The sequence below is a fragment of the Rhinopithecus roxellana genome, chromosome 15 (genome assembly GCF_007565055.1).
Source record: "Rhinopithecus roxellana isolate Shanxi Qingling chromosome 15, ASM756505v1, whole genome shotgun sequence".
Classification (NCBI taxonomy): Eukaryota; Metazoa; Chordata; class Mammalia; order Primates; family Cercopithecidae; genus Rhinopithecus; species Rhinopithecus roxellana.
In genome coordinates, this window is record NC_044563.1 from 11010623 (window position 1) to 11035781 (window position 25159).

General features: G+C 51.7%; 1 protein-coding gene and 1 long non-coding RNA gene across 7 annotated transcripts in view; one reads left to right on the plus strand and one right to left on the minus strand.

Moving 5' to 3' along the window:
• LOC115893655 overlaps positions 1 to 7659 on the minus strand; it is a 44050-nt gene extending 36391 nt beyond the window's left edge. Inside the window, exons 1-2 of the long non-coding RNA XR_004053719.1 lie at positions 7598 to 7659; positions 7192 to 7291 (exon numbers count right to left, since the gene is read on the minus strand). This is a non-coding gene — a long non-coding RNA (uncharacterized LOC115893655). The remainder of the gene's footprint in view (positions 1 to 7191; positions 7292 to 7597) is intronic.
• Positions 7660 to 7715: 56 nt separating this feature from the next.
• SPINDOC (spindlin interactor and repressor of chromatin binding) lies at positions 7716 to 23899 on the plus strand. Of its 6 annotated transcripts, none has more exons than XR_004053470.1 (8): positions 7716 to 8167; positions 12133 to 12462; positions 12544 to 12693; positions 12849 to 12974; positions 13124 to 13324; positions 16540 to 16803; positions 17151 to 17264; positions 23110 to 23217. XR_004053470.1 is itself a non-coding variant. In XM_030917296.1 (7 exons), the coding sequence occupies exons 1-7, from the start codon at positions 8041 to 8043 to the stop codon at positions 23240 to 23242; spliced, it is 1125 nt and encodes a 374-aa protein (XP_030773156.1). In that variant the 5' UTR covers positions 7716 to 8040; the 3' UTR covers positions 23243 to 23899. The 6 variants fall into 6 exon arrangements, 2 of the variants coding, with proteins under 2 accessions (XP_030773156.1, XP_010375042.1); XR_004053468.1 differs by having other exon boundaries at positions 16746 to 16803; XR_004053469.1 differs by lacking the exon at positions 17151 to 17264 and having other exon boundaries at positions 23110 to 23194.
• Positions 23900 to 25159: the final 1260 nt, after the last annotated feature.

Below are 25159 nucleotides of genomic sequence, written 5' to 3' on the forward strand. Positions count from 1 at the left end.
GGAATAAGGTTTGAAATGTTCAGAGCTAGAAGCTAGTCTGTGGGAATTAGTGGCCCATCTCCTGCCATATGGAAAAAGACAGGCTGCAGGAAAGAGCGCATGGCTGATGTACACAAACAGAGGTAGAGACTGGGGGTGGAAAGAACGTCCTAGTAGCATTTACGTCCTGGGTCCGGTTATTCCTAAAGTTGGCCTGTTATCCCTGCCCTTCCCACAATTGGGCATTCAGCCCTTCCTTGAGTTCTATGAGCCAATAAATCGCCCATTTTGTCCAAGCTAGTATATTTATTTATTTATTTATTTGTTGAGACAGAGTCGCCCAGGCTGGAGTGCAGTGGCACGATCTCGGCTCACGGCAACCTCCGCCTCCCGGATTCAAGCGATTCTCCTGCCTTAGCCTCCCGAGTATCTGGGACTACAGGCGCCTGTCACCACACCCAGCTAATTTTTGTACTTTCAGTAGAAACGGGGTTTCACCGTGTTAGCCAGGATGGTCCCAAACTCCTGACCTTGTGATCTGCCCACCTTGGCTTCCCAAAGTGCTGGGGTTACAGGCATGAGCCACCGCGCCCGGCCAATTTTTGTATTTTTAATAGAGATGAGGTTTTGTCTTGTTGTCCAGGCTGATCTGGAACTCCTGACCTCAGGTGATCCACCCGCCTCAGCCTCCCAAACTGCTGGGATTACAGGCATGAGCCACCACACCCGACCTTGAGCTAGTTTAGATTGAGAGTTCTGCAACAAGCACCCTAAAGTGTGGCCACTGAGCTGGTGCTAACACTCCAGTTTCTGGGCTGATGCTGAAACTATAAAGATGGACAAAACCTGGGCCTGCAAACAAATAATTACAGCATGACATGCCAAGTTTCATAATAGTGGTGTTCCAACGGATGTGGGGCCAAGAGGTGGACTTCTGACCACACGCAACAACTGAATAAAATTTCACCGAGGAGTGCTAAGTTTTAGGGACTGAACTGATATCAACATTGTTGTTAGGTCCTTATTTTTCTTCTTTTGGATAACTTTAGGGTAAGTTGGCAACAGGATTACTGAGCTGAAGAGCATGGCTATATATTTATTATGGTTTTTGCTGAAGACCACTACTAGATGCCAAGCCAGTTCAGAGTGAAGCCCCCCTGCTCTTACCTAGACTTCAGACAGCCCTCTCCTCACTTGGAGCTGGGTCTAGTCCACTTGCTACAGCAGCTCACCCATATTTCTTTTCCTTTTTTTTTTTTTTTTTTTTTGAGACAGAGCCTCGCTTTGTTGTCCAGGCTGGAGTGCAATGGTGCGATCTTGACTCACTGCAACCTCTGCCTCCTGGGTTCCAGTGATTCTCCTGTCTCAGCCTCCCGAGTAGCTGGAACTATAACCGCGTGTCACCACGCCTGGCCTGGCTAATTTTTGTATTTTTAGTAGAGATGAGATTTCACCAAATTGGCCAGGCTGCTCTCAAACTCCTGACCTCGTGATCCGTCTGCCTCAGACTCCCAAAGTGCTGGGATTATAGGCATGAGCCACCGTGCCCGGCCCCACAACTATCCCCACTTGAGGCAGTCCACTCACTGTCTCAGCTTGTCACTGGGGTCCTAAAACGCTACCAACAATAAAAGCTGTGCCAAAAGGAAATGCTTCCTCCAGCTTGGGGCTCTACCCTAGGGGACACCTGGAGCAACTATTCGCTGGGACAGAAGTCATTGGTTCTCCACTCTTCCTGTTTCCAGTCTGTCCTGCCTGGTCCTAGGAATCTCATGTCTCAAGGCCAAATTCACTAAGTCAAAAGATGAGTGACAGACAACTTAGATTAGTAAGGGTCTACCCTCTCTCCCCCACAGGGAGCTGTCTCAACAATTAAGATTCCTGGCTGAGCGCAGTAGCTCACGCCTACAATTCCAGCACTTTGCGGGGCTGAGGTGAGAGGATTATTTAAGCCCAGGAGTTTGAGTCTAGCCTGGGCAACATAGGGAAACCCTGTCTCTATAAAAATACAAAATGGGGCCAGGCACATTGGCTCATGCCTGTAATCCCAGCACTTTGGGAGGCTGAGGCGGACGGATCACGAGGTCAGGAGTTCCAGACCAACCTGGCCAACATAGTGAAACCTAATCTCTACTAAAAATACGAACAATTGGTCGGGTGTGGTGGCTCACGCTTGTAATCCTAGCACTTTGGGAGGCCGAGGCAGGCAGATCACTTGAGATCAGGAGTTCGAGATCAGCCTGGCCAACATGGTGAAACCCCATCTCTACTAAAACTACAAAAATTAGCCAGATGTGATGGCAGATGCCTGTAATCCCAGGTACTCGGGATGCTGAGGTGGGAGAATCACTGAAACCTGGGAGGCAGAGGTTGCAGTAAGCCGAAATCATGCCACTATACTCCGGCCTAGGAGACAGAGTAAGACTCTGTCTCAACAACAACAACAAAAAAGAGCTCTTTTAGACTTGCAGATTCTTTTTCCTTTTTTTTTTGAGTCTTGCCCTGTCACCGGAGGCAGGAGTGCAGTAGCACAATCACAGATCACTGCAACCTTCAACTCCCAGATTCAAGCGATTCTCATCCCTCAGTCATCAGAGTAGCTGGGATTACAAGGGCGCGCCACCACACCCAGCTAATTTTTTTTTTTTTTTTTTGAGACAGTCTCACTCTGTCGCCCAGGCTGGAGTGCAATGGTGCGATCTCGGCTCACTGCAAGCTCCACCTCCCAGGTTCATGCCATTCTCCTGCCTCAGCCTCCTGAGTAGCTGGAACTACAGGTGCCCGCCACCACGCCCGGCTAATATTTTGTATTTTTAGTAGAGACGGGGTTTCACCGTGTTAGCCAGGATGGTCTTGATCTCCTGACCTTGTGATCCGCCTGCCTCGGCCTCCCAAAGTGCTGGGATTACAGGCGTGAGTCACCGCGCCCGGCCTTTTTTTTTTTTTTTGAAACGGAGTTTTGCTCTTGTTGCCCAGGCTGGAGCACAATGGCCCAATCTCAGCTCACTGCAAGCTCCACCTCCTGGGTTCAAGCGATTCTCTTGCCTCAGCCTCCTGAGTAGCTGGGATTACAGGCGCCCGCCACCAGACCTGACTAATTTTTTGTACTTTTAAGAGATGGGGTTTCACCATGTTAGCCAGGATGGTCTCGAACTCCTGACCTCAGGTGATTCCCCTGCTTCAGCCTCCCAAAGTGCTGGGATTAGAGGCGTGAGCCACTGTGCCCGGCAATTTTTTATTTTTTTTTTTATTTTTTTATTTTTTGAGATGGAGTTTTCCTCTTGTTGCCCAGGCTGGAGTACAATGTTGCATAATCTCAGCTCACTGCAACCTCCGCCTCCTGGGTTCAGGCGATTCTCCTGCCTCAGCCTCCTGAGTAGCTAGGATTACAGGTGCCCACCACCACACCCGACTAATTGTTTGCATTTTTAGTAGAGACAGGGTTTCACCATGTTGGCCACACTGGTCTTGAACTCCTAAACTCAGGTGATCCAACCGAATTGGCTTCCCAAAGTGCTGGGATTACAGGCGTGTGCCACCACGCGCGGCCACCCAGCTAATTTTTGTAATTTTTGTAGCAACTGGGTTTGGACATGTTAGCCAGGCTGGCTGCGAACTCCTGGCTTCAAGTGACCCACCCGCCTTGGCCTCCAAAAGTGCTGGGATTAGAGGTGTGAGCCACTGCACCTGGCCCTAGATTTGTTGATACTTTAACATAGGTTTTCATGATATATCACTCTTCATATACATAAAAATGAAAATGTAGGCAAAATAAATTGGTTGGGGTTGTCAAAGCCCTGTGACCAACGACCACCAGGAACACACCTGTAACCAAAATTAGGTTTAATTTGCTGCAGTGAAGGAGAATACATCCCAGGGATACCCTCAGGGTGCCCTCAGGAAACTCCTTAAATTTGGCCTTGTTCCCGTACTTCTTTTTTTTTTTTTTTTTCTGAGACGGAGTCTCGCTCTGTCGCCCGGGCTGGAGTGCAGTGGCCGGATCTCAGCTCACTGCAAGCTCCGCCTCCCGGGTTTACGCCATTCTCCTGCCTCAGCCTCCGGAGTAGCTGGGACTACAGGCGCCCGCCACCTCGCCCGGCTAGATTTTTGTATTTTTTTTAGTAGAGACGGGGTTTCACCGTGTTAGCCAGGATGGTCTTGATCTCCTGACCTCGTGATCCGCCCGTCTCAGCCTCCCAAAGTGCTGGGATTACAGGCTTGAGCCACCGCGCCCAGCCGTGTTCCCGTAGTTCTATGGAGGAATTAGGGATATGGAACTGGTTCAGGATTGAATACTGTCAAGAAACAGGGGCAGTTCAGAAACTGGGTATCTTTTTTTTTTTTTTTTTTTTTGAGATGGAGTCTCATTCTGTCACCCAGGCTGGATTGCAGTGGCACGATCTCGACTCGCTACAACCTCCATCTCCCGGGTTCAAGTGATCAGCCCACCTTGGCCTCCCAAAGTGCTGAGATTACCGGTGTAAGCCATCACGCCCAGCCTGGACTAGAGTAATTTTTGCTAAAGAGAAGTAGCAATTGCTCCAAAAAAGGTGAAGTCAGGCCAGGCACTATGGTACACACCTGTGATTCCAGAACTTTGGGAGGCTGAGGCAGGTGGATTGCTTGAGTCCAGCCTGGACAATATGGTGAAACCCTGTTTCTTAAAAAAAAAAAATTATTTTTTTTAAAAGAAGGCAAAGTCAGCCAGGAGCGGTGGCTCACGCCTATAATCCCAGCACTTTGGGAGGCTGAGACGAGCAGATCACCTGAGGTCAGGAGTTCGAGACCAGCCTGACCAACATGGAGAAACCCTGTCTCTACTAAAAATGCAAAATTGGCCAGGCGTGATGGCGCATGCCTGTAATCCCAGCTACTCGGGAGGCTGAGGTTGTAGTGAGCTGAGATCGCGCCATTGCACTCCAGCCTGGGCAACAAGAACAAAACTGTTTCAAAAAAAAAAAAAAAAAAGGCCAGGAGCAGTGGCTCACGCCTGTAATCCCAACACTTTGGGAGGCCAAGGTGGGTGGATCACAAGGTCAGGAGTTCAAGACCAGCATGGACAAGATGGTGAAACTCCGACTCTACTAAAAATATAAAAATTAGCCAAGTGTGGTGGCGGGCGCCTGTAATCCCAGCTGCTTTGGGAGGCTGAGGCAGAGAATTGCTTGAGCCTGGGAGGCGGAGGTTGCAGTGAGCCGAGATCGCACCACTGCACTCCAGGCTGTGCAGCAGAGTGAGATTACGTCTCAAAAAAAAAAAAAAAAAAAAGGTGAAGTCACTTTGTGGTCATGAAATGGCTTCATCTATGTCTCATTCTAAACATAGCTTACCTTCTGCTGGTAACAGCACAGTCTAAATGCCAGAAAAGCCATCTTTCACTTTCTTGATAGTCCTAAAACTTTAGTCCTAAGCTTCACATTGATGTTGATTATAGAAAGCATCGCCATTTGAGGGATATTAAAATGTGGGGGAAATATTCACTCTAGGTTGGATGAAATAAGATTCTTGCTGTATTACCTTGGGCAGGTAATCTAACCCTTTAAGCTTCAACTTCCTGCTCTATAAGCTAAGAATAATATGACCTAAAAGAAATAATGTCTACTAATTGAGTGGCACAATACTGGGTGTATCACTCAAGGTTCAACAGGAAAATAGGAACCGCTTTTTTTTTAGACAGTCTAGCTCTGTCGCCCAGGCTGCAGTTGAGTGCAGCGGCACGATCTTGGCTCACTGCAACCTCCGCCTCCTGGGCTTAAGCGATCCTCCTTACTCAGCCGCCTAAGTAGCTGGGATTACAGGCACACACCACCATGCCGAGCTAATTTCTTCTTTTTTTTTTTTTTTTATGGTAGAGACGGGGTTTCGCCATGTTGGCCAGGCTGGTCTCGAACTCCTGACCTCAAGTGATCCATCTGCCTCAGCCTCCCAAACTGCTGGGATTACAGGTGTGAGCCACTGCACCCCGCCAGGAGGGAACCACTTTAAGTATTGAAAACAGAGAGAATGTAATGCAGGGTTTTGGTGACATGATTAACAGGGGTAATGGGAGGTCTGGAAAGCCCAGCAGGGGACAGAGAGAGGCAGTACAGAGATTAGCAAAAGCAAGAAGCTGCCCACGACTCCTAACCTGCAGGGACAAAAAGAGGAGGCCGACTGAATAGAGCCCAGGGGCATGGATCACCCTACAGATGTTGGGACCACAGCTACCTATCCATGAGCTGGAGCCACAGAGAAGCCTCATCTGCTGCTGAAGATGTCATCTGAGCCTGAGCAAGAGAGAGAAAGAGAAGAAATACCCTGGTTTTTTCTTTCCTCCTGCCTTCTCTTCTACTGCCACTGCCTCCCATTGGCTAAACCGAGCGAGGCCTGAAGCCAGATGCTCTGGGAGCCTGAGAAACTGCCCCCTACAAGACTCAGCCCACTGCAATCTAGAGCAGAGCAAAGAGGCATGGAAGGGATCTGTAGCAAACGGTAGAGAATAACCATTCAGTAGAAATAAACAGGCTTGGTAAAACCTTTACAATACCGGATACACTTGCACACAACAAAATAATTCCCTTAAAAATAGACAGCAAGGCTGGCCGCGGTGGCTCACGCCTGTAATCCCACTTTGGCCGAGGCGGGCGGATCACGAGGTCAAGAGATCGAGACAATCCTCGTCAACATGGTGAAACCCCGTCTCTACTAAAAATACAAAACTTAGCCGGGCGTGGTTGCACGCACCTGCAGTCCCAGCTACCCGGGAGGCTGAGGCAGGAGAATCGCTTGAACCCGGGAGGCGGAGGTTGTGGTGAGCCGAGATGGCGCCACTGCACTCCAACCTGGTGACAGAGAGAGACTCTGTCTCAAAATAATAATAATTTTTAAAATTGACTGCAATCCATATAGACCAGTTCACACCTCTTCTCATACCCCCATCCTACTACGCGATTCTGAATACTACTGTGTCTGGTTTGATATAACGACATTTGAAGATGTTTTTTCAGTGTCAGACATTTTGTATTTTCTGAGCTGAAATCTCATGAGGGTTGCTATAGAAGAGGGAGATGCACATTCCATGTCACAGAAGTAAAAGCTCACCCAGAGTGTGGTTATAGGGAAGTAAGGTCATGGCAACTGGACTCTGGTCTTGGGGCTCTCAAGGGATTGCTGTATGTCCTTGGAGAGGGTCACAAAATCTCTGGACTCACGTGTAAAAAATGGAAATCATACCCATCAGGGTGGTTTACGTCCGCTCACAGTCCACTCCGCTCCTCTTCTTTGCCTTCCCAGAAAGGTCCAAAATGGTTTTTGAAAGAAACGATAAGCCGGTCTAATAAAACAGATAATGTGCCCACGGCCACAGAGCCGGCACATGAGCAAGAATTCAGTCTCTATGCTTCCATACCAAGGCCCTTTCCACTCCCCCACCGCTTCTCTTCCTGCCCGGGTCATCTGCTGGCGGAGGAAGGCTCGTCCACGGAAAGGCAAAAGCGACTCCCGATCAAAATCCGGGGCCACCTGGTAGCGCTCTCCACGCCAGCAGAAATGCCCACCTGACTTCTTAACGGAGGGAAACCCCCGGGCTTGGCCCGTCGACTAAGACGGCCGCGGTGCGGGTATTGGGGGGCCCCTCTACCTCCGCGCACTGGGCGGCCCCGGCTCTGCTCTGCCCTTCCCGCCGCCTCCTGGGTCGAGGGATTCCAACGGGGCCGCGTGCCCGGGGCGGGGCCACGCGCGATTGGCCGCGCGGGATCGGGGGCGGGTCCGCGGCTGGCCGGCCGGGCGGGCGCCGACAATGAGCCTCCATAAAAGGGAGCGGCGGGGGGCAGGGGCCCCGGATTGAGCGCTCCCCGCCCGGGCTCCCGACGCGCCGAGGTCTCGGGGAGGCCCGGACGCGCCGGTTGCAGCCCCGGCCGGCGAGCGGCGGGCGGGCGGGCGGGCGGGCGGCGGGGAGGGGGCTGCGCGGGGCGGGCGGCGGGCCTGGCGTTGTTCCGGCCAGGAGGCGGGAGGCGGTTGCCGGCTGCGCGGCGAAGCCTGCGCGCCAGTTCTCCGGCCACCGCTATCGCCCACGGCCGCACCATGGCCCTAAAGGCCGAGGGCGCCGCACTCGACTGCTTCGAGGTGACGCTCAAATGCGAGGAAGGGGAGGACGAGGAGGAGGCCATGGTGGTGGCCGTAATTCCGCGGCCCGAGCCGATGCTCAGAGGTGAGGATGGAGGGGATCCCACTTCCGCGTCACAGTGCGGGGCCGGGGCCGTCCCTCCTCAGTCGGGTCGGGGACCCGGGCACCTTCTCATCCCCTTCATCCTGGGGCCCAGGCTTCCGTCTTCGATCTGGGTCCAGGACGCGCTCTTGCACCTCCCCCACCATGGTTTGGAAGCTCAGGCCTCCTCGATTTTCCCCTCCCTCCCCCTTTCCCCCGCCCAGGGTCTGGAGACTTCGATCCACGCCCCGCACGCTCCGGATCTTCCGGTGCCCAGGCGCCCCCTCTCCCGGGCCCAGCACCGGAGGCCGGATCCCCAGAGGCGCTGGGTGGTTGAGGCCGCCGTCTCACGCAAGCACAACGGCCGGGCTGTGTTCTAGGCCGAGGGGCGGCGAAGCCTATAGGCCTGAGGCTACAGGCGGGCGCCGCTGCCGACTTCCAGGAGAATTTTAAGGACTCCCCGAGCATGACTCTTTCCTGCCCACCACCCCGCTTCATCCCCATTCCTGGGCCTTCCACTTGCAGGAGCCACAGGTGTCAGGTTCTGGAGAGAAGGGATGAATGGGACTGCATACAACAGCTAGTTTGGAAAAGCAGTGCAGTGCTAGAATGCGATTAGCTTTGGGAGGGGATGGGAAGAACAGTCTGAGAACACTCGCTCTCCCCTCCCCCTTCACCGATTTCTAGTTCTCAGGAGCTTGCAAACCATAAGAAAACAAAGAGCCATCTTTGTGGGAGACTTAATATGCATGAAAATGCAAATATCTTTCCATTCTCCCACCCCCCTTTTCTTAGCGGGGACAGTACCCAGAAGAGGTTGAGAGCAGCAAGGCCATTCATTGAACCTCAGCCGAACAGAATGATGTCTGTCTGCACTGCCTCTCATCCTTTTTGGAACTGGAAGGGTTATAAAATTCATGAGGGAAATAAAGGTCACCTCCCTTATCGGAGCATGTAGTCCAAAAGACAGGTTGTTTTCCTACTTCTGCTAATATTTGTTTAGTGTTCACTGGGCATTGTCAGAGGCTGTCTCAGTTAATCCTGTCAACCCTGCAAGGGTGGCCTTACCCCCACTGTTAGGGCGGGAATAGACAGGTGAATTCATTCAACCAATATTCACTGGACGTCTACTTTAGGCTGTTTAGGCTAGTGTTTTTAGGCTGGGAAGTAGTAGCAGTAAACAGAGCAGCTGAAACCTTACTCTTGAAGAACATATATATACCAATGGCTAAAGACAGAGAAATAGGTTCACGTATAGTATGTTGGGTGGCAATAAATGGTTCAGAGATCACTGAAGCAGGAAAAGGAGAAAGGGGGAATGGGTATTTAATTGGATATATCAAGTGGTTCAGAAAGTGTTCTCTAATAGGGTGAATTGTGAATACAGATCTGAAGGAAGTGAGGATGCCAAACTTGCAGATATCTGCAGGAAGAGCATTTCAGGCCGAATAGCAAATGCAAAGGTCCGGCAGCACAAGCTTCTGGAAAGATTTCAGTGGAGCGTGGAAGAAAGATTGAATTCAAGGTTTTTGGCCTGAGCAACTGGAGGAACAGCCTTCCCATTTTCTGAGATGGGGAAGGCTGCAGTGCTCATGGGAAACTGGGAGTGAAAGTTTGAATATAATTAAGTTTGAGATGCCTATTTATGACATATTCAAGTGGAGAGGTCAGCTAAGCAGTCAGATATGTGGGCCTAGATTTCCTGGGAGTATCTGGCTAGTGGCATAAATGGAAATTGCCAGCAGGCAGACAGTGGGATGAGAGAGAAGTAGAGAAGTGTCTAAGAACTGAGTCCTGGGAAACTCCGGTGATGGCAGGTTGGAGACCGAGTCAGTCCCTCATCACACATTACTAAATGCCACTACATGCCAGGAGATACAGATACAGATGCCAGAGATACGGATGCAAAACATCAGAAATCTGTGTGGTCATGGATTCTCTTTTTTTTTTTTTGAGATGGGATTTCTCTCTTTTTGCTCAAGCTGGAGTGCAGTGGCACGATCTCGGCTCACCGCAACCTCCACCTCCCGGGTTCAAGTGATTCTCCTGCGTCAGCCTCCCGAGTAACTGGGATTACAGTCATGCGCCACCACACCCAGCTAATTTTGTATTTTTAGTAGAGATGGGGTTTCTCCCTGTGGCTCGGGCTGGTCTCGAACTTGCAACCTCAGGTGATCCGCCCACCTCGGCCTCCCAAAGTGCTGGGATTCAGGTGTGAGCCACTGCGCCTGGCCATGGTCATGGATTCTATGGTGTGGTGAGGAGACAGGCAGTGAACATCCCAAAAACAAGTGTCAGGTGGTGATGTGTGCTGTGTTGGGGATGGTGCATAAGGGGAATGGGGTGCTCTGGTGAGGGGAGATGGTTCTTCAGCAACAACCCAGAGGAAGGGAGGGAATATTGAGAAGAGATGAGGAAGAACCAGCACACGTAACTGAGAAAGAGCGCCAGGGAAGCAAAAGAAGAACCAACAGAAGGTCATGCCCTAGACGCAAGTGATGAAAATCAAGATGGAAGAAGTGATCGGCAGAGGATGAAGTTGAGAAACTGACCACAGAGTTTAGCGCTGCTGACTTGGATGAGAGCTGTTTTGGAGGACTAGTAGGGAAGAAAGCCGATTGCACCTAAGAGGTCAGGTTTTCTGCGCATGGTCGCATGAGAGATAGGTAGAAGGCGTATCTCATATCTCTTTCAGACACCACCTCTTGTATCCATGCAAGCCGAGGCTCCTATTTCCAATACCACCTCTTCCATGCATCCCCCAGCTATTAGGGCCTCCTGTGTTTTAATTTTGTCCCATCCTCTCTGGAGGGTAGGAGAGAGATGCAGCCATGAAGGATCATGGGCACTTCGTAAAAGCACTGAGCTTCCAGGCTGATGCAGGTCTAAGGCTGCCTTCTTTGCTGAACTGGAAAGGGCTGATGCCCTGTGAGAGCTTATGGTCTGTGTGCACAAAGAGCAGGTATCAGGCAGCAATTGGAGTGGAACCATGGCTGTAAATGCTCTGTGAGCACTGAGAAGGGAGGCTGGTTCTGAGGGGACGGGGTGGCCTTTAGAACGGGCACAGTGGCTCATGCCTATAATCCCAGCACTTTGGGAGGTTGAAGCAGGAGGATTGCTTGAGCCCGGGAGTTCAAGACCAGCCTGGGCAACAGAGCAAGATCCCATCTGTTAAACAAAATTTTTGTTGTTGTGAATTAGCTGGGTGTGATAGCATGCATCTGTCTGTAGCCCTAGCCAGTCAGGTGCCTAAGGCTGGAGGGTCCGTGAGTCCAGGAGTTCAAGGCAGCAGTAAGCTATGATAACACCACTGTACTCCAGCCTGGGTGACAAAATGAGTCCCCCATCTCTTAAAAAAAAAAAAAAATTATTAGCCAGGCATGGCAGCACTCACCTGTAGTCCCAGGTGCTTGGGGGACTGAGGCAGGACGATCACTTGAACCCAGGAGGTCAAGGCTGCAATGAGTTGAGATTGCACCATTGCACTCCAGCCTGGGTGACAAAGTGAGACTCTGTCTCAAAATAAATAACATTTAAAAATTAAAAGAATTTACCTTCCTCACTCTCAAGAAAGCGTAGAAGTCAGATGTGGATGAAATCTATTGTCAGGGATTGGGTTTCCGGAAAGCTTCGCAGGGACAACGTTGCCCAGCCCAATCGGTGGTCTGGACAGATGTGCAAAGGCTGGAGACCTGCAAGAACGCAGCCTGTTGGGAAAGTATGTGTAGTCCTAAGGTCCAAGACTAGATCAAGAGGAAGTATAGACGCAAGGGTCGTGGGATCCCAGGCACATTGGCTGTGTTGAGTGTGGTGTGTGCCTCGTGGGCTCCAGGGGAAGGAAGAAGAACACTTTGGACAGAAATGCTCTCCTCCCCCATCCCACTCAAACCACTGAGTCTGGAGACGTGCTAAGTGTTGTCGGTTATGGGCACCTTTCGTGATTACACCCTTCCCCTCTCCCCTCGCAGTGACCCAACAGGAGAAGACCCCACCACCTAGACCCAGCCCGCTAGAGGCAGGCAGTGATGGCTGTGAGGAGCCCAAGCAGCAAGTGTCTTGGGAGCAGGAGTTCCTGGTGGGCAGTAGCCCAGGAGGCAGCGGGCGGGCGCTGTGCATGGTGTGTGGCGCTGAGATCCGGGCACCCTCAGCCGACACGGCTCGCACACACATCTTGGAGCAGCACCCTCACACCTTGGACCTGAGCCTTTCTGAGAAGAGTAACATCCTGGAGGCCTGGAGTGAAGGGGTAGCCCTCTTGCAAGACGTGAGAGCTGAGCAGCCGTCCCCACCCAACTCAGGTAGTTGGGCCTGGGGTGGGCCAAGGGAGAAGTCAGATTTGTTGGGGCACTGGAAGCTTATTGTGCTCTTGCTCCCTGCAGACTCAGGCCAGGATGCCCACCCAGACCCAGACTCCAACCCAGACCCTGCCAGAATGCCAGCCGAAATCGTCGTTCTCCTTGACTCTGAGGATAACCCATCCCTCCCTAAAAGGAGCCGGCCCAGGGGACTCCGTCCCCTCGAGCTTCCTGGTTAGTCAGCGGAAAAGCCAGTGAGCCCCAGTGGAGGTGGGGTTTGGGGACAGGGTGAAATACAGGCCCTGTGTTCTGGGCAAGTATCTTCCCCTGGGGTGGCAGGGTTCGAGGATGGCCTCTTAAAAAGGGTATGAGTTCTTTTCTTTTTGCAGCTGTCCCTGCCACAGAGCCAGGAAATAAGAAGCCCCGTGGTCAGAGATGGAAGGAGCCCCCAGGGGAAGAGCCAGTGAGAAAGAAAAGAGGCAGACCTATGACCAAAAACCTGGACCCTGACCCAGGTGAAGGGGAGGCCCGGGGGAGGCATGGGCTCTGGTCGCAGTGCTCTGAGGAGATCCGCGTCAGTGAGGATGGAGCAGGGCCCGGGCGCAGGGCGCCTGCAGCTCCTGAGGCTTTTTCACTCCCAGTTCCATCCCGTCCTCCCTTCCAGAGCCCCCATCGCCAGACTCACCCACAGAGACTTTCGCAGCACCAGCCGAGGTCCGACACTTCACTGATGGCAGCTTCCCCGCCGGCTTCGTCCTGCAGCTCTTCTCCCACACCCAGCTCAGGGGCCCAGATAGCAAGGACTCACCCAAAGACAGGGAAGAGGCAGAAGGAGGCCTTCCCCGGGCGGAGAGCCCCTCTCCAGGTGAGCCCTCCTGAGAGGGAAGCACAGTGGAGACCTCTCAGGCAGCGCTCCTGGGCCGGGCCTCCACGAGGCTGCTCTGTGGCAGAGCCCAGGGTAGGGGTGGGTGGTGCTCAGGTTTCCTGGGACACGGGGCCGGGACGGGGATCTGAATGATGAGGGAGGCTGGCCTGAAAGCTGAGCTTTTCTTTTTTTGTTTGTTTGTTTTTTGAGATGGAATCTTGCTCTGTTGCCCAGGCTGGCGTGTCGTGGCACAAGCCCAGCTCACTACAATCTCTGCCTCCCAGGTTCAAGCGATTCTCCTGCCTCACCCTCCCTTGTATCTGGGATTACAGGTGCCCGCCACCACGCCTGGCTAAATTTTGTATTTTTAGTAGAGACAGGGTTTCGCCATGTTGGCCAGGCTGGTCTCAAACTCTTGACCTCAGGTGATCCACCTGCCTTGGCCTCCCAAAGTGCTGGGATTACAGGTGTGAACCACCGCGCCCGGACTATTTTTTTATTTTTTATTTTTTATTTTTTGAGACAAGAGTCTTGTTCTGTGGCCCAGGCTGAAGTGCTGTGGTACAGTCTTGGCTCACTGCAGCCTCTGCTTCCCAAGTTCAAGCGATTCTTCCGCTTCACCCTCCCGAGTAGCTGGGATGGCAGGCACACGCCACCATGCCCAGCTAATTTTTGTATTTTTAGTAGAGACAGGGTTTCGCCATGTTGGCCAGGCTGGTCTCGAACTCCTGACCTCAGGTGATCCACCTGCCTCAGCCTCCCAAAGTGCTAGGATTACAGGTGTGAGCCACCACACCTGGCCAGGTGGGCTTTTCTTAGTGTTTCCTTGTTTCCTGGAATTGGTCATTGGGTTTCCAATGACCAAGGCCAGTGTTTCCCAGGGGACTGATACTGATTTCCATACATGCAGTTTGTTCTAACTAGAGCCTGAGGGGTGCCCACCTTACCCTGGTGGAGCTGAGGCCCAGATGGGGCCACTCAGCAATTCAGTTAGATGTCCAGGGAATAGACGAGATGAGCAGTGGACAGATACCTGCAGGGGGCACCAGCTCAGTAAATTGCCTCATAATAGCAGTAAGTGCTTGTGTTGTTTGGTGTCCTACTGAGTTCAGGAAGCTTACATACAAGGCCAGGCGCGGTGGCTCACGCCTGGAATCCCAGCACTTTGGGAGGCTGAGGCAGGCAGAGGCGGGCACATCACCAGGCGTGGTGGCGGGCACCTCTAATCCCAGTTACTTGGGAGGCTGAGGCAGGAGAATCACTTGAACCTGGGAGGTAGAAGTTGCAGTGAGATGGTGCCACTGCACTCAGCCTGGGCAACAGAGTGAAACTCTGTCTCCAAAAAAAAAGAAGTTTATTTGGCCCTTACAAAAACAGCTTGTATAGAAAGGCAGATGTCCATTCCTTTTTCCAAAAGGGAAAACTATTTCTCAAAGAAATGGTTCCTTCTTCCCCATGGTCCTTATGTCAGTTTCCTATTTGCTGCTGTAACAAATCACACAAATGTAATGGCTTAAAACAACACACATGGCTTGTGCTGGTAGTCCCAGCCACTTGGGAGGCTGAGACAGGAGGATTATTTCAGCCCAGGAGTTCAAGGCTGCAATGAGCTACAATCACACCACTGCACTCCAGCCTGGACGACAGAATGAGACCCTCTCTAAAATCAAAACAAAACACAAATTTATTTCACAATTCTGGAGGTCAGAGGTCCAAAATGGATCTCACTGAGCTAAAATCAAGGTGTTAGCAGGGCTGTGTTCTTTCCTGGAAGCTCTAGGGGAAAATCTATTTTCTTGCCTTGCCCAGCTCCTAGAGGCTGCCTGCATTTCTTGGCTTGTGACCTCCTTCCATCTTCAAAGCCAGCAGAGGCTAGTAGAGTCTTTCTCAGATACTGCCCTGGGTTCCGGCTTATCTGCCCCTTCACCATTCAAGGACCCTCATGATTATATTGGGCTCACTCAGATAGTCCAGGATAATCTCTTTTTTAGTCCGCTGATGAGCAACCTTAATTTCATCTGTAGCCTTCATTCCCCTTTGCCATGTAACAAAACATTCACAGGTTCCAGGGATTAGAACATGAACATCTGGTGGGGAATGAGGGGCATCATTCTGCCAACCACACGTGACCCAGCAGTCAGAATTAGGATGAGCCTGGAATGTAGTCCAGCAGGGCAGAGACCGAGCATAGTCGTCTGTTCACCTCTCCATGCCAAGCATAGTTTATAGGCGGTCAGGAAATGCTTCTTGAAGAAGTGAGTGGGTCAGGAGTGCATGTCTCCTTGTACCAACTTGTCTGAAATGTGTGTTTGGAACTAGAGCCATAGATGATGGCCAACGAGGTGGCTGGAGGCTCTCCTGAGAGTAGGGCTCTCGAAAAGCAGGTGTGCTTTTGTTTTTGTTTTTTGAGACAGAGACCCTGCCCAGGCTGGAGTACAGTGGTGCCATCATAGCTCACTGCAGCCTCAAACTCCCAGGCTTAAACCATCCTCTTGCCAGAGCCTCCTGAGTAGCTGGGTCCACAGGCTTGCATCTCCACACCAGGCTAATTTTTAAATTTTTTGTAGAGACAGGTTTTCCCTGTGTTGCCCAAGCTGGTCTCCAACTCCTAGGCGCAAGCAGTCCTCCAACCTGGGCCTCCCAAAGTTCTGGGATGACAGGTGTGCTTTTTTGCATAAAGAAAAAAGCCTTGGCTAGGCACAGTGGCTCACACCTGTCATTCTCAGCACTTTGGGATGCCAAAGTGAGAAGATTGCCTGAGGCTAGGCATTCGAGACCAACCTGAGCAACATAAGGAGACTCCATCTCTATAGAAAAATTTTAAAATTAACTGGACATGTTTTTGGTGTGCACCTCTGGTCCCTACTAAGGCTAGAGCCTAAGGCAAGAGCATCAGTTGAGCCCAGGAATTTGAGGCTGCAGTAATTTCTGATTGTACTCCAGTCAGATTGTACCACTGTACTCCAGCCTGGGCAACAGAGCTAGACGGTCTCAAAAAAAACAAAAAACAAAAAAAAAACAAAAAAGCCAGCGTATTACATACTCCTTTAGTCACACTCCACTCACCCCTCACAAGGTTTTTCTTTGTGTTCACTGCTATGACACTCTTAATTTGGTTGGTATCCTTCAGAGAGAGCTCTCTGTGTGTTTGCGTATGTGCGTGGTTGCTTTTGTTTATTTGCCTAAATTTGGGCCCCCCTTTTTCTGATCTCAAGGCAGGCCTCACCCCTTCACATAGATCACAGTTTTAACTGTCTCAAGTTTCAGCTTGAGTCACATTCCATTCCTGGCTCCCTGAGACCGTGTGTGCTGCTTGGACTTGAACGTGTCCCGAGTCTCCTGGTTCTCTCCGGTGGATCCCTGCTCTAAATGGCTGACCTCTTCCACTGTCTAATGGGTCTTCTGGTTTCATTCTCGAAAGGGAGCCTTCATTTCGAGTCCTGGGGTACCCTGTGCGCAAACTCCACCTATCTGGAGTGGTGAGTAGATGAGAAGAGAATCTCTGAGATTTTAGGTTTCTTTGGGGTGAGTGGGCAAAGTCTGAGAGGAAGGGGCTTCAGCAGGCTGCTTGAGTGATCTGAGAGGGGCAGAGGCAATTGTAGGGTGTTGTCAGCAGTGGCAGCCTTCGTGGAGGCTGGAGATGCCTGGGAAAGCACAGAAGAGACCTAAGTGATACATAAGTGTTCCTGGAGGCTGTGCCCAAGGGAAGCACCCTGGGAGATGGCATGAGTGAGACAGCCTTTGTCCTCCAAAACTCTGTCCAGGGGTATAGGCTGGAGGCAGTAAATCTTTAAAAACCACGGGCCCCCGTGGCGGTTCTTTGCAGAGCAGAGGCTCTGGACCTGTGGTTTCAGACGGTCTTGTGAACCCAAAGCTTGGACAGATTTCTCAGAAACCTGTGAGGCTTCGACCAGAATGTCTCTACTTTCTGTGTTGTTATGTACGTATTGAAGTTCTCTGAAGACTTTATTTAAATAAAGATCCTGACACTTTAAAAAAAATTAGAGGTGTAAAAATCATGGATTTAACAGTTGGAAAAGGCCACCTATGGTCAGGTTAGCTGAGCTGATGAATGTGAATGTGAGGTGGTCCGGGAAGACTCTAGAACCTTCTAAGGACCTTGCTGGAGGAGGATGGGGACAGTGTCCAGGCCAGGAGAGGAGGTGGGCAATGACCTACTGACAAGTAATGGAAAGAGGAGCCTCTCTGTCTCGCTGGTGTTTTTCTTTTTTCTTTTTTTTTTTTTTGAGATGGAGTCTTGCTCTGTCACCCAGGCTGGAGTGCAGTGGTGCAATGTCGGCTCACTGCAAGCTCTGCCTCCCGGGTTCACGCCATTCTCCTGCCTCAGCCTCCCAAGTAGCTGCGACTACAGGCGCCCGCCACCACGCCTGGCTAATTTTTTGTATTTTTAGTAGAGATGGGGTTTCACCGGGTTAGCCAGGATGGTCTCAATCTCCTGACCTCATGATCCGCCCTCCTCGGCCTCCCAAAGTGCTGGGATTACAGGCTTGAGCCACCGTGCGTGGCCCTCACTGGTGTTAGTTTGAGTAGAACCTAGGGATCTGGCTTAGGCGATACCTTGGCCAGATCCTGTGTTGCAGGCTGGACCAGGGAGGTATCGGAAGTGAGAGAGCGAGCATGCGTGTACATAAGTGTGAGTGTGAGTTTCACAGGGGTGTTGTTTGTTTGTGTGTTTGTTTTTTGAGATGAAGTCTCACTCTGTCACCCAGGCCGGAGTGCAATGGTACAATCTAGCCTCACTGCAACCTCCGCCTCCCAGGTTCAAGTGATTCTCCTGCCTTATAGGTGCCCGCCACCACACCCGGCTAATTTTTGTATTTTTAGTAGAAAGGGGGTTTCACTATGTTGGCCAGGCTGGTCTTGAACTCCTGACCTCAAATGATCCGCCCATCTCTGCCTCCCAAAGTGCTGGGATTACAGGCATGAGCCACCGTGCCTGGCAAGGGTGTTTATTTTTGTTCACTGTTGTATCTTTACCATCTAGAACAGTGCCTGGCACAAAGAGAGCCCCTGGTAAAAAATTCACAGAAAAGATGAGTGGATGATTGATAGCTGCCTTTTCTTGTCATTCTGGTGGTGACATTTCTGGGAAGGAGGGGCATTTCTGGGGCAGGGGTGCAGAGGGGCTTAGTTTGTCCCAAAGACTGCTAAATCCTCCCAGCTCGCTTTTTTTTTTTTTTTATGGCCCTGGGATTCTGATCTCTACCAGATCTCAGGCCTCGCTCTCCCAGCCTCCTCACCTACCCTTACCTCTGCTCTCCTTGCCACTAAGAATAATTGGCACTTAATTCTCTTGGCTAGGGAAGTCCCTACCTACTATGGGAAGTGCCCTACCTTAGTATGTACTGAACTCATTTCTTTTTTTTTGAGCTGGGGTCTCTCTGTCGCCCAGGCTGGAGTACAGTGGCGTAACCTCCACTCACTGCAAACTCCGCCTCCCAGACTCAAGTGATCCTCCCACCTCAGCCTCCTGAGTAGCTGGGATTGCAGCCATGCACCACCACACCTGGATAATTTCTGTATTTTTTTTGTAGAGACCAGGGTTTCACCATGTTACCCAGGCTGGTCTCCTGAGCTCAGGGGATCTGCCTGCTTCGGCCTCCCAAAGTGCTGGGATTACAGGCATGTGCCACTGCAACTGGCCCGAACTCTTTTAATGTTACCTCATTAAATCCATACAAACATCCTCTGAAGTATCATGGTTTCCATTTTACAGAAGAGAAAACTGAGCCATGGGGAGGTTAGGTACCTCCCTCAGGGCCACTCACCTAGTAGGTGGCAGCTTGTTGTATTTCGTTTTTTGTTTGTTTTTTTCAAGCAGTTCTCCTGCCTCAGCCTCCCGAGTAGCTGGGACTACAGGCCCGCGTCACCACACCTGGCTAATTTTTGTATTTTTAGTAGAGACGGGGTTTCACCATGTTGGCCAGGCTGGTCTTGAACTCCTGACCTCAAATGATCTGCCCACCTTAGCCTCCCAAAGTGCTGGGATTACAGGCGTGAGCCATTACACCTGGCAGCCTGGTGTATTTCCACTCTACCCACTCAGAACCTTGCCTGCAAGCAGTGTCCCCTGCCCCCAACCCCCCTCCCTCCAGCACCCAGGCTGAATTCCATGCCTTCTCTCTAGCTCATGTAACTGAACTGCTCCTGGCAAAGGCTAGCCCTTGTCCTCATCACTAAAGCCCATCCTACCTCCCCCTTGTCATACTGCCCCCTGGGTCTTCCCTATCCGCCTACACAAAGTTATTATTTCTTCCTTCTTAGCCCCTTGTCCCTCTAGCCACTGTCTCATTTGTCCCTGTACCTTTTCAGTAAAGCCGGACTGTGTTTTCTGTAGCAGCTGCCTCCCATCTCTCTGGAATCTGCCTCAAACTTTCATCCTCAGCACTCCACACGAAAATTGCTCCTTTGGCAAGGTCGCTGTTGACTTCCATAAAATTCAATAGTCTGTTCTTGGTCCTTCTCTTTTCTTTTTTTTTTCCCCCCTAGACGGAGGAGTCTAGCTCTGTTGCCCAGACTGGAGTGCAGTGGCATGATCTTGGCTCACTGCAACTTCCGCCTCCTAGTTTCACATGATTCTCCTGCCTCAGCCTCCCAAGTAGTTGGGATTACAGGCGCCTGCCACCACGCCCAGCTAATTTTTGTATTTTTAGTAGAGACGGGGTTTCACTGTGTTGGCCAGGCTGGTCTCAAACTCCTGACCTTGTGATCCACCTGCCTCAGTCTCCCAAAGTGCTGGGATTACAGGCGTGAGCCACCGTGCCTGGAAGTCCTTTTTTTTTTTTTTTCTTTTTTTGAGATGGAGTTTGGGAGTGCAGTGGTGCGATCTCAGCTCACTGCAACCTCCACTTCCTGGGTTCAAGCGATTCTCCTGCCTCAGCCTCCTGAGTAGCTGGGATTACAGGCATGCGCCACCACACCCAGCTAATTTTGTATTTTTAGTAGAGACAGGGTTTCATCATGTTGGTCAGGCTAGTCTCAAACTCCTGAATTCAGGTGATCCGCCCGCCTCGGCCTCCCAAAGTGCTGGCATTACAGGCATGAGCCACTGCGCCTGGCCGGTCCTTCTCTTTCTGATCTGGCGGTTACAGTGGGCCGATCGCTCCTTCCTGGAGACAACTTTCTTCCCTTGGCTTTTCAGGCAGCTGCTCACCTGGTGTTCCTCTTCCCTCACTAGCTGTTCCTTCTCAGTTTCTCTTGCCGCTCATTCTCAGCTCCCAGAGTTGGAACATGTCATATCGTTGTCAGCTTTTCCTTTCTGGAATGTAAGGGCCTGCAGGTTAGGGTGTTTGCTTCCTGCACTGTGGTATCCACAGTAGCCAGAACAGTGCCTGGCACAGGATAGGCCTGGCTTATGTGTTTGGTGAATGAGTAAGTGCTTAAGTATCCCCAGCCATAGGTCAGTGTCCGTACTCGCTCCCTGGGAGATCTCATCCAGGTTCACAGCTTTCGATGCTATGTATGTGCTCATAATGCCCACCTTGGCTGCTCCTTCCTGATTCCATCCTCTTTTCCAGTTGCCCAGGTGACGTCTCTACATGGTTGTCTAAAAGATCTCAAACATTGTGCCACTGCACTCCCACTTGGCGACAGAGTGAGACTCTGTCTCCCAAAAAAAAATAAAATCTCGGCACATTGAAATGGAACCCTCAGTCTCCCCAATGCACCCCACCCACAGACTCCACAATCTTCCCTTTCCCAGTGAACAGGCAGCCCCAGGCTTCAGTTTGCTGTGGCCACACCCACACGGTCATCCTCTTTCTCCAACCCAGCATCTGTCCATCAGTCGATCCTCCAAAACAAGTTCAGAGCTCACACTGCTGTTACCACATCCATTGCCACTACCCTAGTCGTGGCCGGCTCTCACCTGATTCCTGTAACAAACCTAAGCCAGGTCTCCTGGCTGCTGAGCTCTGCCCACTATCCTGTGCTCTCCTGTAGCAGCCAGAGTGTCCCTGCTGAGAACACAAGTCAGATCCAGTCACTCCTCTACTCACGGCCTTCCTGTGCTGCTCCTGTTGCACTCCAGATAAAAGCCAGAGCCTTCATGGTGACCAGTGAGCTCCCCTCAGGCTCCTGACCTCTCCCCCAACACCCTGCTCCCTGCACAGGCACTGGCCTTGCTGTTCCTGGGGAAGCCAGCGTGCTCCACCAGGGGGTCCACATTTGCTCTTCCTTGTGCTCAAAATACTGTTTCTTCACCCGTCTGCCCGGCTGGCTCCTCACTCCCTCTGTGTCTCCAGTCCCCTGTCAGCTCTCTGCTATCCTATCTCCTTTCCCTGGTGTACTTTGCTACTTTGCATCTGTCCATATATAACATACTGCATTTTTTATTTGTTTATCCTATTTATTGGCTCTGATAACTAGAATGTGAAGTCCCAGAAGGCCACTTAGGCAGCTCCATTCACCGCTGTACCCGTGGCAATCCAAACAGCCTTGGGCAGATAGTACTCAATAAATTATTGTCAAATTAATGAACAAATGGGATTCAGTGTTCCTTCAGGGAGCATATAGTTTATCGGGGAGACAAACCAGCTTCTGGGAACACAGAATAGCATTTGGTAGGTGACAAAATTTCGGTGGCGGCCACTAAGTCATTTTAAATTCCAGCACTTTGCACAGCAAAATTGTACCTGTTTTCTCTGCCACATTGTAAATAATCGTGTCTCTAAAAACAGGGTAGAAAAGGAACACACACAAATGAATCCTTCCCAATATAGACAGTGCAGTAGTTGAAATCACCATTTTCTGTTTTTGCCTTTCAATGTAATGTAACTTTTTTTTTTTTTTTTTGAGACAGTCTTGCTCTGTCTTCCAGGCTGGAGTGCAGTGGCGTGATCTTGGCTCACTGCAACCTCTGCCTCCCAGGTTCACACGATTCTCCCGTCTCAGCCTCCTGAGTAGCTAGGATTAGAGGGGTGCACCACTATGCCTGCCTGATTTCTTTGTATTTTAGTAGATAAAGGGTTTCTCTGTGTTAGCCAGACTGGTCTCGAACTCCTGACCTCAAGTGATCTGCTCACCTTGGCCTCCCAAAGTGCTGGAATTACAAGCAGGAGCCACCACACCCAGCCCTATTGTAACATAACTTTTGCACACATCCCTATTGCATGCTTGTTTTTTATGGCTGCGTGCAGCCACAGCAGTCCTCAGTCCTCTTTCGTCTGCCTCGAGGCCCAGCTTTGCCCGTTGTGAGTACCTTCTCCATACTGCTAAGGTGGACACCTGATCTTGGTGATGTAGGTGTTGACACTCAGGAGATGAAGAGCCTGGTGGAAGTTCACCAGGGGTCTTCTCCACCCTGTGTAGTCCCTCATGAACTCCTTGGTGGGCACAGCTATGCCTCAGATTTTTTCTGGGTGTTCCCACCGCATCACCTCTGCCCCACTCAGGCAGAACGCGTTAGGCTAGGATGCCCAGTAAGTTTGAGAGAAAATGGAGTTGGCTGCAGGTAGGAGTTCTGGGGAGAGGCACGCAGCACCGGGCACCCTGTGCCAAAATACACGCAGGAGGAAGGCTGCCTGGCTTCATGTGCTTACCCTCGGGAGGCTGTGGCCTCATTCTCTAGCCGGCAGCAGTGCTCCTTGATCACCCAGGAATGGAGCTTCCTGCCATCCTTGGACTTCCCCTCATGCCAGGCACTGGGCTGTGGACATCATGAAAGCCCTGGAAATGGGGGTACAGTTTGCAGAGCTTCCAGGGAGCATCCTCGTGGTGGGGTGTCTGGGAGGCTCTGACTGCTCTCTGCTCTCATCCCTGCCCAGCTCCCCCTCCGGGGCTCCGCGGGACACTGGATCTCCAGGTTATCCGCGTGCGGATGGAGGAGCCCCCAGCGGTCAGCCTCCTGCAAGACTGGTCCAGGCACCCCCAGGGCACCAAGCGTGTGGGAGCAGGTGACACCTCAGACTGGCCCACGGTTCTGTCAGAATCCAGCACCACTGTGGCGGGGAAGCCAGAGAAAGGGAATGGGGTGTAAATTCTTGCTTTCCTGGGGAGGGAGGGAGGGAGGAGGCAGCGTCCCCCTGTGGCTTATAACTCAGAGCTGCCTGGCTCACCCATCTGGTGGAGAGAGTAGAAACAAGTGCCAGGGCAGGAGGGGGCTGGGGCAACATCCACTGTTATTTCGGGGCACTGTAAAGTGTCTGTTCCTGGCCAGGCCTGAGGTCAGCAAGGGTGGTTGAGGCTGTTGTGCAGTAGGGCACTGGGCCTGTGGAGAACACCTACCCCAGTCCTTTGCTGACCCCCACCTCTCTTTGTCCCCCGTGACCTCCTCCCACCCTCCCCCCGCTCCCCACCATTCTCCCTTGGCACAGTGCCTTACACAAGAGTGGTCATAAGGGGGTTTGAACTGAGTCCCACTACCTCGGGGGACACCTCCCCTCCCCACTTGTTCAGGCTCCTAAACCAGGACGCCTCCATTACCTCTTCCTGTCCCACCCTGCAGAGGCCTGAAGCTGGGCCTGGGCACCCCATTCACTCCTGTTCTCATTTACATCTGTTTTCCTGTTGTATATATCACCTTTGTTGACAATAAATTATTTTTTTTTATTAAGAGTTCCGTCTGGGCCATCATTGGGGAAATGGGTTTGCTAGCAGGATACCTGGCCGCCTAGAGCAACCTTGAGGGGCAGGAGGGTCTTAGGGGGAGCCAGGGAGCCACCTCTCCCGAAGGTGGGACAGCACCAGGGCAGGCCTCTGAGGAGCCCAGGGACGAGGGCTGACTTGTACTATCAGTCACCTGTGGGCATCTTACCCCCTCCCCTCCTCTGTGCTCTGGAAATGGGGTCAGAAACAATTTTCTTTAACATTGTACCTTCTGGCTCATCTGGTAGGCCTCTGCCCAAAAGAGGTCACTGTAGAAGTCCAGGGTTGCTCACAACCAGGGAGATGGGAAGATGGGAATTAGCCTGAGCTTGCTTGCTTGTTCTTGTCTTCTTTTTTTTTTTTTTTTTTTTTTTTTTTTTGAGGCGGAGTCTCGCTCTGTCGCCCAGGCTGGAGTGCAGTGGCCAGATCTCAGCTCACTGCAAGCTCCGCCTCCCGGGTTTACGCCATTCTCCTGCCTCAGCCTCCCGAGTAGCTGGGACTACAGGCACCCGCCACCTCGCCTGGCTAGTTTTTGTATTTTTAGTAGAGACGGGGTTTCACCGTGTTAGCCAGGATGGTCTCGATCTCCTGACCTCGTGATCCGCCTGTCTCGGCCTCCCAAAGTGCTGGGATTACAGGCTTGAGCCACCGCGCCCGGCCTTTTTTTTTTTTTTTTTTTTTTTTGAGACAGTTTCATTCTTGTTGCCCAGGCTGGAGTGCAATGGCGTGATCTCAGCTCACTGCAACCTCTGCCTCCTGGGTTCAAGTGATTCTCCTGCCTCAGCCTCCCTACTCCTTAGTAGCTGGGATTACAGGCACCCACCACCACGCCCAGCTAATTTTTTATGTTTTTAGTAGAGATAGGGTTTCACCATGTTGGCCAGGCTGGCCTCAAACTCCTGACCTCAGGCGAGCCACCCGCCTCAGCCTCCCAAAGTGCTGGGATTACAGGCGTGAGCCACCACGCCCAGCTTATCCTGAGCTTTCTGAAGTGAAATGGCAGTAGAGCCAGCTTACAGGTGGAAAGATTCCTCTCCTCCCTTTCCGTATGATGGTGAGGTGGGCACAGGGGTCCTAAACTCAGCCCCGCCTTCTCCAGCCCTGCAGGCCTGCACCCTCAGCTTCCACCTTCATGCCACCCAACCCTTGGCCTAATTAAACCCAAACGTTTGCTGTTTTCCCCTATTCCCTGGACCACGGGGAGGCCACTTTGGGTCTCTTCACCGGATT

What these genes read in the sequence shown, in the direction of transcription:
- SPINDOC (XM_010376740.2), top strand. Translation starts at nt 8,041, where the DNA reads ATGGCCCTAAAGGCCGAGGGCGCCGCACTCGACTGCTTCGAGGTGACG. An exon ending in GCCCGAGCCGATGCTCAGAG is followed by an intron (nt 8,168 to 12,132) that starts GTGAGGATGGAG and finishes CTCCCCTCGCAG; the next exon opens with TGACCCAACAGGAGAAGACC. An exon ending in GGCGGAGAGCCCCTCTCCAG is followed by an intron (nt 13,325 to 23,109) that starts GTGAGCCCTCCT and finishes ATCCCTGCCCAG; the next exon opens with CTCCCCCTCCGGGGCTCCGC.